The sequence below is a fragment of the Corvus hawaiiensis genome, chromosome 20 (assembly GCF_020740725.1).
Source record: "Corvus hawaiiensis isolate bCorHaw1 chromosome 20, bCorHaw1.pri.cur, whole genome shotgun sequence".
NCBI classification, from domain to species: Eukaryota; Metazoa; Chordata; class Aves; order Passeriformes; family Corvidae; genus Corvus; species Corvus hawaiiensis.
Window position 1 is genome coordinate 3,521,249 of NC_063232.1, and position 12,828 is coordinate 3,534,076.

General features: G+C 49.6%; 1 protein-coding gene across 2 annotated transcripts; it reads right to left on the bottom strand.

Moving 5' to 3' along the window:
* Window positions 1–387: 387 nt before the first annotated feature.
* Window positions 388–11,508, bottom strand: LOC125336341 (transient receptor potential cation channel subfamily V member 2-like). Of its 2 annotated transcripts, XM_048324768.1 has the most exons (17): window positions 11,093–11,507; window positions 10,716–10,878; window positions 9,161–9,416; window positions 8,406–8,539; window positions 7,940–8,092; window positions 7,232–7,372; window positions 6,460–6,758; window positions 5,907–6,083; window positions 5,330–5,488; window positions 5,108–5,203; window positions 4,552–4,622; window positions 4,082–4,247; window positions 3,334–3,400; window positions 2,945–3,252; window positions 2,539–2,657; window positions 1,988–2,082; window positions 388–1,268 (listed from the first exon to the last, which is right to left on the bottom strand). In XM_048324768.1, the coding sequence occupies exons 2-17, from the start codon at window positions 10,801–10,803 to the stop codon at window positions 1,138–1,140; spliced, it is 2,460 nt and encodes an 819-aa protein (XP_048180725.1). In that variant the 5' UTR covers window positions 10,804–10,878; window positions 11,093–11,507; the 3' UTR covers window positions 388–1,137. The 2 variants fall into 2 exon arrangements, with proteins under 2 accessions (XP_048180725.1, XP_048180726.1); XM_048324769.1 differs by lacking the exons at window positions 388–1,268; window positions 2,539–2,657 and having other exon boundaries at window positions 1,996–2,082; window positions 11,093–11,508.
* Between the last annotated feature and the right edge of the window lie 1,320 nt (window positions 11,509–12,828).

Genomic DNA, 12,828 nt, shown 5'->3' on the forward strand with positions numbered 1-12,828 from the left:
CCATGCTCAGGGGTGGCTGCACAAACAGACACGAGGCCATGAAAAACAAGAGTTAACCCCCACAGCAGTAATCAGACCTTATAGTCCCTACTAACACCTTCTCTCCCTTTCTGAGAAGGGCTGAAGCTCTGAAAATATATCCCAAGATGAACATTTTCAATTAAGTACACTTGCTGTATTGTTTACAGAAATATTACAAGTTATTACTGTTAAATAGAGTGAAAAGTGAGACAGCTCGTTTTTATCTTTTCCACAGTGTTTACAGCGGGCTGCACCTCCTGCCTGAGGCAGGGTGCACGTCACTAAAAGTAATGAGGTCCTTGCAGACATTTGCAGCAAGACAGGATGCCCATCAAGAGTAACAGGAAGCAAAAACCACACAAAAAGTGCTGGCCCATCAGCCTCTCAGGGGCCATGAGCAGGATTCTGCTGCTGTTTATTACAGAGACAAAGCAACCTGTGAGAAACAGAAGTCCCAGAAATCCACCATGCAAAGTTTCAGGCCCAGGAAATCCACATCACTCTCGGTGCTTTTAAGCAAAGAATTATGCAAAGAATTTCATCTGAACAGTGTAAAATGGGGATCCTGGTGTGGATTAACCACGGAGCACTGCAGGTGCTGCCACAGGCTCAGTGCAGCTCTGGCTGCCTGCAGGGTGAGTATTTGTCCACTCACATCTCACACCAGCAGTGCTTTGCACAGAAGACAACTCCACCCTCAGCAACTTTTCACGACTCTACAACACTCTTTATTCCAAAGCACCTCAGTGCAGTCCCTTGTGACCAAAGAACAGGCGGGCCCATTCTCAGCCAGGCCATTCCATGAACATTATCCCTGCACAGCTCAGAGAGCTCTGCCTTCCCAGAGAATGCTCCCCACTGCCCCAGGAGCTCGCTCCCACCATTGTACCTTTGGGCATAGTAATAAGAAAGTGTCAGGCAGAGAAAGTCGAGTAAAAACAGTTTCTTCAGAGGAAATGAATCATTAAAGTGCATGACAATACTGAAAGCCACAGGCTGCACCACAGTCCTGCACAAAATGCACTTTACTGCTGACAATGCCTTCAGTTCTTCCAGCTGCCAGAGGAAGAACTGCTCCTTTGAAGATGGAGGCAAGGTTGCAATTCCCAAAAGCTGTCAAAGCCCTCTGGTTTGTCCCTGCAGAGGCACCATCTCTGTGGCTGGTGGCTGGGGCTGCAGCAGGGACTGCTCCTCCGAGGCAGCTGCTCGGGGTGGTTTCTGTGCTGGCTGCTTCCAGGACCTGGTCTCTGCAGCAGGGGATGCAAGGACAGCCCTTCATCAGCAGGAGGCTGACAAAGGGACCCAGGTTTAGAAGAGTGCAGGTTCAGGGAACACCCAACACACACCAGAGAATGTTTTAAGCACTGCAACCTCCCCAAAGCCAGGAGGAATCTACACTGGAGGTTGTGTCTAAATCTCCTGGAGCGTCTGCCCAAGCTCTGCCAGTCTGAACAAGGTCTTCCTAGAGAAAGTAACAGCTCTGTTTTCCACAGAGTTTCCTCCCAGGTCTACCAAGGGAAGCAAACAAAGATCTCAGGCAGAATCTGACAACATTGCCAGAGATAATGTCCATATTGAGGCTCTAAAAGCTCTGTGATTTTAACATGTGCAGGATGAATGATCCTAAATGTTATCTTCCCTAGGAAAAGCATCACATATTTGGGCTACTGAGCCAAAAGGAAGAGCAGCCCTTGCTTTTCCCCAGCAGCATTTCCTGCCCATTTCTCCCAGAGCTAAGTAGGGATGGCATCTCTTTCATCCTCAGTTTGTTCCCAAACTCTGGCCAGGTCCAGACTGACACTAAATCTTTATTTTCTCAGCTCACAAGTGATGCTGCTGTGGGGAAGCAATTTCAAGTTGGCCTGCCTGAAATTCTGTGACCAAGGACATAACAACATGCCAAGAGCAGTTTGCTGAGCAGGAAGCTAAAAGGATACTGCAGACCTTTCTTCATCATTTAATTTACCTTCTGGATTTATTTCTGAATCACTGGTGCTCCCAGGTTCTTCCTTTAGAACTCCCACATCCTTTGCCCAATCTGTCCATTTAATTTCCTCTACTCTGGAGAGAGAAAATGCAACAAGACACTGATGCCTGGAATGCAGCATTTCAAGCCAGATCTCACTGTCCTGCAGCCTCCCAGCCCAGCTCATCCTGCCAACACCACCCTGATGGTTTGGCTGTAGCAACAGCACCTTACAGAGCTTTTCTTTGAGCAAAGATCTTCTGTAATCAAAGCTCCATGAGGTAAAATAACTGCTCCCCCTGCATATTGTCCACTGGTCTCTGTGTTTTAAAATTCTCCAGTTCAGAGAATGTTCTTAATACAAAAGGTGACAATGCTGGAGGATCAACCAGCTCTCAAACCTCCAGCCTGGCGATCACCAACAAATCTGAATGTACCCAGGAATGTGTGGTTGAGTCAGTGCTGAAATCCCCTGGGGTGCTCCAGGGTTACCAGGCTGTGAGCCCACTGCTAGGCTGGAGTGTGAGGGGGGAATGGAGCATCTGTCTTACCTGAAACACCACCTCTCATCTTTCTTATTGAGCCCCACTGACATGAAGCAGCCAGATCTCCTCTTCCCACCCTGGCGCCACAGCCAGGCCTTCTCTATTTCTAGAATAGCAATAGCCCTCTGAAAGAACAAAACCCACGTCAGAGAGAAACCAGGCACAGACAGAGCCCAGCCCAGCCTTTCCATTAAATCTTCCCCCCTCAGAAACTCCTTGGACTTAGAGAATCGCTGTGGAACCCAACCCCAGAGTGCCCCAAAGTACTGCCTCGAGTTACCTGTGCACGAGGATCATGCAAAGAGTTGTAAATACACCTAAAAACGCACTCCCAAATTAATAGCTGAGCTTAGGACAGACAGGCACGGCCACCACTGACTCTGTGAGACCCCAGCAGAGCTTTGGGCCTCACCTGCAGCTTCCAGACACTCTTGCTGTAGCCAGAAATATCCGTGACAGTCTCGCTCATGAGGGCAATCAGCATGTTCAGCAGCAGGATGTAGGTGAGGATCACAAACAGCAGCAGCAGGAGCATGACAAAGTATCTGAACCTGGCGTGCTCCTGGAAATCCAGGTCACCCATCCCGATGGTGATCTTGAAGAGCTCCAGGGAGACGCTGAGCAGCCCCCCGTACATGGCGTGGCTGCCCGTGCTCTCCAGGTGAGCCAGGGACTTGTTCTGAGACACTGAGGGGGCATCACCCATCAGTGTCACCAGAGCTGGGAGAAAAACACAGTTTGAGTCCTCAGGGAACTGCTTCCCTCAGCTCAGCTTGCACATAACACTGAGAGAGGGCTCACCTGCAGCAAAGCCAAACAGGAAGATCATATAAACCAGGAGAAAACGCAGCAGGTCTCTCATGATGGTCTGAAACACAAACCAGGGGGAAGTGCTGTTCCTGACCTCACATGGAATCACCAGGATGATCCCCTGCACTCACACATCATAGCCCAGCCCCCAGGAACAACACTGGCAGCAGGGTTTCCACCTTTTATCCAGTTTAAGAAACTGCTAATATGTGTTAAATTACTTCCACAGGTAAATAATATCACTGGCAGCTTAATCTGACAGTACTATGAACTTATTTGTTGCTCTATTTGTATGAATAGATCTTTGAAACAGATAAATACCCTGTGGGGTGTCCAATATGGCTGTTTCCAAATTATTTCAACACACACATCTTTTTCCTTTCCATCTCCATTGGCTTTACACAAATGGTGATCAGGATCTTCCCTGGCACCTTGTTTCACCTCTGCTTTGCCCTTCTAGTCCCAGATTTCTCTACAGCTCTGGAAACACTTCTCAGGCCAAGCTGAGCAGCTCCAGGGAACTCACAGTGGTTTTCAGGGCTAGTTTGGAGTTGGTTTATGACACACAGCTGCTGCCACCTGGGACGCTCAGTGACAGCAAACGAGTGGTTTGCTGCATCTGTAGCTGAAGACACTGATCTAACCTCCTTCTGCAACATCTGTGCTTCCATAGCACATCAATTCCAGTTCCTCACACCCCAAAACCTTTTCCTGCAGAGGTTTTCCCCCCAGCACTGACCTTCTGGATCATGACACTGTAGATGCCGGTGCGCTGGAAGCCCCGGGTGTAGTACAGGGTGTTCACCCACCCCAAAAGCAGGGAGAACACCATCACTGCCACGTAATTCTCCGAGCTGGCTCCGTACAGGACTGCTGACAGCAGCAAGGAGAAGGCCTGGATGAAGCTGGAGAGAAAACAAGAGGAAGTGACAGGGACTCACCTCAGCAAAAAGGCCCCTTGTAGATGTTTGCAATGAAAACCAACACATTTGAGGAGGCTGCGAGGAGCAGACAGACCCCACCCAGAAAAGTCCACTACAACAAAGGCTTAGGACAAAAGGCAGCAGTAGGAGAAGGCAGCAGGGGTGGAAAAAGTGGCAGAGGAGCCGTGTTTCCTGCTCTCCAGCTCCGTAGCAATGTTAGGGCAACGCAGCTGCCCACACAGAGAACAGCTCCGAGCTGGGATTGTGCCAAACCCCCAGGACGTACATCAGGATCTCGATGCAGCTGTCAGAGCACATGGTCTTCAGGGACTGGCGTCTCCTCCGCAGGTACAGGCTCTGGGAGAGGAAGATCAATCCATCATTCATCAAAACCAGGCTGTGTGAGAGAGGGAGCCCTGCCCAGCACAGCCCATGGCCCACGGGAAAGCTTTGCTCCACGTGCTCCTCCTTTCATCTTCAAGATCCCCAATTTCATCCTTCCCAGATGAAAAAAGGCCTTATTTATAAAGGGCAAGGATAAACAAGGGCTGAATCATGGCTCAGCCCAATGTCTTTATTAATAGCCTGCATTAAATGCCAGGGGTGCATTTTAATGCTGTAAATCACAGAAGTCTCTCAGAATTATTAGCTGTTGTGGAACCATGATTCCCCTGGCTTGTGCTGCCCCTGTCACTGCCAGATCCCCACTGAGTGTCCCAGAGCAGGATTCCCTCCTGCCATCCACTCCTGCACATCCTGATCTGAATCTGCTGCCTCCATGCCAGTGATAGCTCCCTTTTTCCCCCTGTCTTACAATGAAACCAGACAAGAGATCCCCCTACCTGAGCAAAGATCAGATAAATGCCTCCTAACAAGATAATGATCAGTCCAGAGACCCACAGGAAGCCTCCAGCTGTGAACTCCACTGGAAAGGAAGGCTGCAAGACAAAACCAAAAACACCCAAAGCAGTGGAGACAGGCAGAGGCAGTGACAACAACCACTCATAACCTTTTAAACCCTGCTCCATCCATCCAGGCCTTCCAGATCAAAAGATTGGACCTACCTTTACCCTTAAGGGCTGATAGTAAGCAATGGCTGTAAAGATGATCATGAATGACAAGTAGGAGACAAAGCTGAAGTAGAATCTCTTGGAGGCAAATGTTTCCCATTTTTGCTGAAGCAGTTTGTTCAGTGGCTCCAAAACCACCATCTTGTACCGATTCTGTGGGGAAGCAAGCAACAAAAATGCACCTGTGGGCCAACAGCAATGTGAATTCACCAGAGGATTGTCTTCTTAAGGGTTGGAGCTGCTCCAGCTGGGGAGTCACTAAGGGGTTATTCAGTCAGGTCTTTTAGTGTGAAAGGTATCAACCATTGCATAGAAGTCACTTCATCAAGGTATCTGGACAAACCAAGGCTTAGAGCAACAAAAGGATCCAAATTTCTCTCAAATTATGGACGGTCAGAGCCATGCCAAGCAGCCTCTGAATAATAAAATATGCAAGCTTTCCCATGAACCATTTCTTTTTTCAGAGAAATGATCACCTGAAAACCCCCATTAACTTGAAACGCTTTGCACACTTAGCCAGCAACACTATAAAGGACAGAAAGAGCTGTCTGAGCCCTGGTGAGAGCCTCACTGGTGTGTCACTGCTGTAGGCCAGGATCTCCAGCACAGAGTTCTCCTCGAAGCTGTCCAGGGAGGACAGGTCATAGAGAGACACGTGGATGGGGCCGTAGGTCCACTCGGTGAACTTGCGGGACAGGTGCCGGTACACGGGGTCCTTGATCTCCCTCTGGATGATGTGCCTGAAGATCTGACACAAACAGGAGAATATTCCTGGGCTGAAGGTGCAGAAGGACACCATGCACCCAAAGCACCTCCCTGTGCAGCACCCCTGGATTTGTGCCTTATCAAACACCTGGATCTGGCTAAAAGCAGGCAACCAACCACATCTGGCTCCCCCAGGAGAGGAACCAGCTTCAGTCCAGGGAACAGGGACGGGGCAGGGAGAGCAGCAGCAGCCAGCTGAGGCTCTGCAGGACACAACTGAGTGCCTTGGAGGTCACCTGTGGCACTGCCCCGTCAGCAGCGTCACCATGGGCTGGGTGCAAGTTGCTCCCACCCCAAACCCCACTGGACACCATCCCTGCTCCTCAGCAACCCCAGGGCTCCCCTCTGGTTGTCTCTACCTCCACTTTGCCTGTCTTGGCAGCAAGCTGCAGGGGATTTAACCCATCATAGTTCACAATCTCCTCCAGTTTGCACGTCGGGTCGAGCTTCACGCCCGCCTTCAGGAGCTCAACGTAGGTCGTGCTCACAAACTTGGTGTTCTCCTCGGTGTCATCTGCAATCATCACCAGGGCGTGGAGGACTGTGTTGCCCTGGGTGTCCTGCTCCTGCAGCCTGGCTTTCTGGTGGGGGTTGTTTAGGAGATAATCCACCACATCAAGCTGGTTGGTACAGGCAGCCAAGGAGAGGGGAAGTTCACCTGGAGAGATCAGGACACAGCATTTGGAGAAGAAGCAGAAAGGGGTGAGAAAGAATTAAAGAAAGGGGGAAAAAAACCAATCCCAGAAAAATATCTTTAGTCCAGAGTTTTATCACTGAAACAGAGAACAAGTTCTGTCTCAGCATCTCTAGATTAGAAAGGGTTTTGTAATAAACAATTACTCTGTGTCTGCGGGCAGCTGAAACACCTTCCCAGATCTCAAACTGATCTCTAAATCCAGACTAACCAAGTATTGGTCTTTGCCTGAAGCCACTCAGACAGGATTAAACACATAAACCCAAAGATGATGGAAATGCTCAGTGGACACCCCAGATGTAATCCTGCCATTTAAATAAGTCAAGGGCTTGATTAAAGGACACTGAAGATGGCAACAGAGGGGCAAACCCAGCTAAAATTAGCGGCATAGCATAGGGCACTAAAAACCCCAGAGGAACAGGTTTCATGTGACTCACCAAAATAAAAGTAAACTCCTTCTTTCTTCTTCCTGAAGAATTCACCGTGGGCTCTGGCGTGGACATCAGCTCCATTCTCCACCAGCAGCTTCACCAAATCAAGGCTCCTTTTCTCTATGGCAATGTGCAGGGCAGTCTGGCCTGAGGACAGAGCAAACCCTGTCGCTCTGTGCCACTCTCAGGGGGACAGGACACGATGTCACCAGTGCTGGCTGTGTGTTCTGCACAGCAACAGCAGCCTCAGGGATGGCTGCCAGCTGAGGGCTTTCAACAAGCCTCAAAACCATCAGAAATTCAACACCAGAGCAGGCAATTCCCCCTGCCTGGCACTGAGAGCCCAAGCAGCCATGAGAGGATTGAGACAACCCCACAAGTACACGGCCACGCTGCTGTTCAGAGCACAACCAAACAGCAGAACTCACTTAACAGTGACAGACCACTTCTTTTTCATTTTTACAAGTGCTTCTTATACTTTCCCAAGCAAATCACCTCATTTCTTGAGTTATTAAACAGGTATCATTTCTGTTCTACAGACCAAGGAGGGTATAACTCAAGACTGAAGAAGACGCAGCACCAGAATCAGAACTAAAAGGTGAGTGGGCTGTGTGTGACTGCACTAGAACCCTGGGGCTGCAGTGCTGCAGGAGCTCCAGTTCCCCTCTTTTTCCTTTTCCTTTTACCTGCTCATCTCACAGAATCCTTCCTTACCTCTGTAGAAACAGTCAGAGCACGACACGTTGACAAGTGGCCTGGGATTCCGTGTCTTCTGGTCTATTTCCAGCAAGACTGGGATTGTGTCATTCTTCCCATTTTTTAAGTTCAGCAAGGCTTTCATTAAGCAGGTCTTCCCAGTCTTTGCATCTAGCAGAAAGAGAGAATTGAGTGGGTTTTGTGTGTGTGCTTTGCTCACAGCTGTAGTGCTTGATTCAGAACTTAACTCAAATACAATCACAATTTTAAAGGTTTTTATCAGTATTTTCAGTAGTCCTAAGGCAAAAACATTAGGCTATATTTAATTCATGGCATTCTCCTCAACATAAGGAAAAGAAAAGGAGACAGAGAGCTGGAGAAAGCAAAGAACCACGAGGAGGTTCCCCTGCTCCCCTCCTACACTGACACGTGCTGGCTCTGCTAACCCTGTGAATTACAAACAATTCCAGGAGCAGCAATCTACCTGTGTATTCGGAATTGGTGAGGAATTTGGAGTTCCTCCTTAAGTACTCCAGCAAACCATCCAGTGCCTCGGGGCTGCCCCTCACCACGGCGCTGAACAGCCGGTCCCTGTCAAAGCGATTCGGGTCCTTCTGGCTGCGGGACAAATGCAAAGTGTTAGGAAGTTCTGGAGAGCAGAGACAAGAGCATGTCACGAGTTCTAGTGGGAGAAAGGAGAGAGACAGAGGAGAGTTTGTTGGGGGGGGGGGGGAACCACTCAAGTATTTTATTTTTGAGTCAAGGGAAAAATAGAGACAGTTATTTCCCAGAATTCTCTTAAGCAGCTGCTCTTTCCATCAGCTGGAGCTGTTCCCAGATCCAGGCTGATGTGCAACCCTGGCACGCATCCAGAGCAGAGAGAGAGCCCAAGATAGCTGCAGGACCAGAGTCAGGCCCATCACACGGTGGGAGCTCGCTCAGGCTGGTTCACAGCGCTGGCAGGAGCAGCTCAGCTGGACAGGGCTCCGTGTGAGGCTGACTGGAGTCAGTTCACACCGACCCAAACCACACCCAACACACCCCACACACGTGGGCACCCTCCAGAACCCTAATACATCCCCTTGCTGCTTTTAATTACCTCCACCCCATGCCTGTAATATTAACACATTGCCACTTTTAGTTTAGACTTGGGAAAATCCATAGGCTCCCACCAGGCAGGATCAGTGTGGATCACCTGGATCACAACCCAAACTGCTCAAATGCCCAAAAGTTACTCACTTGCTGACAAGTCCTGGCCGATAGTTCAGATTAACCTTGATTTTAGGGGCAAAGTCACTGCTCTCCTTCTGATAAGGTGTCTCCAAGGGTTGTGGCTCTCCTTTCCTTCCATGTTCCGACCTTTCTTCCTTTTGACTTGATGCAGGTTTGTCTTCCTGGATGCTGTCATCAGTTTCTAGCAATCCCATGAACCTGTTCCTCTGAGCTGGGCCTGGCTGCCCATTTGTGAACTTATCCATTGCCAGGAGAGATGGTCCTGTAGATCAACAAAGATGCTCCCTGTTGGGGCACTAAACCTGCGAGGGATGGGGAGAATTAACACAATTTCTGCACAAGCCCCAAAGGCGTTCAGTGCAACACAAGGAAAGTTCCCAGGTTGACCACAGGTCCCTTGAGAGGGAGATTTGGTAAAACTCTGCACAGGAGGAGTATTTGAATAAAGGATCAGGGTCTTAAATGGGGTTCCAGTAGAGGAGAAGTTTAAAAGCAGTTCATGAAGCACAGGCAACTCATCTGCAGCACATCTGAAGCCCCTGTGTGAGATGACCTCACCTGTTGGCAGCAGCACATGTTCCTGACATAAAAGGCAAGGAAAGTGGCTCTTTAGGAGTCTGTGATCATTGTTCTTGTCTCAGTGCAACCAGCACAGGCACAGGCTGGTCACCAAGTGGCCAAAAAGATAAAAGTTCACTGGAGGCCTGCTTTGGAACAGTGATGAGTTTGCCCACGGTCCCTGCTGGGAAGCTTTAGGCTGTTTGTACAGGGAAAAAACACCTGCACAAACTGTGTTCCCGCCAGGCACTCTGACATTTCATCCTGGGGCAAAATGAGTGTGATCTCCCCAGCATTTGGAGCTGCTGGCTATCCATGTGAGCGCAGAATTTGAGCTCCCAGCTCCACAGCTCAGGCAGACACACTCCCCCTGCCCTGAGGACACTCACAGCCCTGGGAGCCTGCAGAGAGCACAGCTCGACCAGATTTGCTGCACAGAGAGCATCAGTAGGCAGCAGAGCTCCCAGCCAGCCCCCTTGGTTCAACTAATGCTTCCTGAACTCTTTTTCGCCTCTCTTCATGCCTGTCTGAGTACATCTCAGACCACACCCAAGGCACGCTGCCTGAAGTGTGGCTGCAGATTCACACAGTTTGTGAGGCAGCAATTAAACATCCACAATTACCAACCTGCAGCAGAGCTTTGGTTAATAACTCCTTCTCATTCCCATGCACTCCCTCCAAACGGTTAACAGGTTTCCTCTGAAGAGAAATCTCCCTTGCTGCGACTACAGCCAGACTCCATAGCCTGCACCAGCAAAGAGGTAAATGGACGCAGCTTAAGCATTTTGGCTTGGGTTAGGGTGTGAAAAAACACAGGTCTAGGCAGAAAAGGGCCACAGAACATCTTTATGCAGCTCACAGCAGGAAAGCCAAGGGCTGATTTGGAGACAGACCGTTATGATAACTCAGCCATTCAGTTTAGTCTGCGCTCTAGTGACAAACATTCCTCTGCACACACCCTTTAATCCCATTTCAGACCTCCTTCCTTCCCCAAAACACTTACTGGTACATTTGCCGAATCCTTTAGAAGGATATTTGCGCTTCCGTAACAGCTTGCTCGTGCTTTTTTGTCTTCCTCTCCCCAAAATCATTTCTCAGCTGCAGTTTCCATCTCTCCACAGCACTCAAGAGAGTTATTCATTGTCAGTCTTGCACAGACAGAGAGTCTGGGTTAAAAGCAAGAGCAAAATGGTCCTATAAAAAAGGACCCTCTGATGTATCCACCCACTTTGTGCATCCCTGGGAAGCACAGGGAGCACTCTCTGCTTGCCAGCTCAACTCCCACCCCTCAAGAACTGAGTTATTTCTCTCTGAGACCTCACCAAGCCATTTGGAGCAGCGCAGCACCAAGCCCTGCTGTCAGAAGAGCACAGCACTTACCAGAAGTTGCTGCAAGCTCCACCCAAGGACTGATCTGACAAGGAACCCCAACGGATCCTTCAGAGGGGAAATAACCTCGCAGCAGAAACCAAGCCAAGCACCAAAAAGTGTTAATTGACATGAAGGCAGACCCAAAATTATTTACATCCATAGGTGAGAGTCCCCCGCTCCTGCAGAGAAGCCCACGTTCATTTCAGCAGCCTGGGAATGGCACAGAGTTGAGCTCCTGGCTGGAGGTGCTCCATGAGAGAATCCAAGCTGCCTGGGAGAAGGAATAACCCCAGACCCCTGTTATTCACTCAACTGTGTGGCTTTTTGCGAAGTGAAGGAGGGCTTGCACAGGAAATGACTAGAGAGATTTCTCAGTAGAGGGGAGAGCCAATGAGTGCAGTGCTCTTATATGGGAAAGCTGGCTGCCTACTGCAAATTCAGAATGCTTAACCCCTGCCTGCACACAGGGAGGAAACGCCTCGTGCCTTCCCACCACAGCCCCTGTGAGGCCATCACGAGGCTCCCCCAGCCAGCCCCAGCCCCAGCCCCTGGAAACAGCTGAGGTCAAACTTTGTGTGGGAAGCCAGGTCTGCTCACAGCTGCACAGCCCCAGTGACACAAACTGTGAGCAAATGAAGTGACCCCACGAAGTGCAGCGTCAGCTGCTGCTCACGAGCACAGGGGACTGCACAAAGCAGCCCAAACACTCAGGCCACTGGTTACTTCGTCTGCTCTAGCACCCATTTTTTCTCCAAAGGAGAAAAGTCTGGGAGAGGCTTCTCCTGGGAGCAGGGATTGCCCTCCCACCCCACAACTGACTGTCCTTGGGCACACACCCCCCAAAACTGCTTCACTTTCCCCTCACAAAACAGGACTCCTGGGAAACAGAGGACACCAGCCCACACCTCCTGTTTCAGCTCTCCCTCTCCCCAGGAGGCAGTGGGATCACTTCCTGCACCACCCAGCACCCACTGCCTCAATAGCCTTTCTTTCCCAAAGGAATGCTGCTCCAATGATTCCCACCTGTACTCCTGATCCTTCACAAAGCCATTCATGTGTTCTAGAGCTCAGCTAGGAAATCTTATTAATGAACATGAGGGTGAAGAGCTCTTCTAATCAACACCTTGACAGTAGGGGCACATTCCAGGAGAAATCCCAGAAGTGAGGTTAACCATTGGCCCAAAAACACGGAGAAGGGGTGTCACAGCATGACACACTAAACTCTGGCTGTGGCTTCCTTCTTCCAAACCTATCCTGAGCCAAAGGAGAGCCTGAAGCAATCCTCATCCCACAGGGCTGCAGATGCTGTGACGTTTCCTGGAATGTGGTCGTCACCCACGGAAACATTCCCAGATGGCTTCGGCTTTGAGTCAGATGCAGGCTGTGAGATGACCTCCCTATAAATACACCAATTAAATGGCACGGTGCCTTTTTCCTCCTCATGGCTTTGCAGGAGATTACAACCTTATTTCTCAAGATTTCTGTGTTTCAAAATGAAGCTGGCCCAGGGACAAGGCAAAGCTGCTTTTTCTTTCCATGAGGGTTTCTTAATGATTTATTAAGACCCACAGAACAGCCTCTAAAGAACAAACAGATAAATGCAAGATCAGATCTAATCTCTCCAATCCCTCCCTCATTCCAGCCTTGCACTGATTTAGCTCAGTTTACCTTAGCTTTGTTACACTTCATTTACTGTGATATCAACAGAGCTTCAGGCCCAGGAGTTTAGCTCAGACTTCTGGGTT

What these genes read in the sequence shown, in the direction of transcription:
- LOC125336341 (XM_048324768.1), bottom strand. Translation starts at nt 10,803, where the DNA reads ATGATTTTGGGGAGAGGAAGACAAAAAAGCACGAGCAAGCTGTTACGG. An exon ending in AGGAGTTTACTTTTATTTTG is followed by an intron (nt 6,759 to 7,231) that starts GTGAGTCACATG and finishes TGATCTCTCCAG; the next exon opens with GTGAACTTCCCCTCTCCTTG. An exon ending in ACAGTGTCATGATCCAGAAG is followed by an intron (nt 3,401 to 4,081) that starts GTCAGTGCTGGG and finishes TTTGTGTTTCAG; the next exon opens with ACCATCATGAGAGACCTGCT.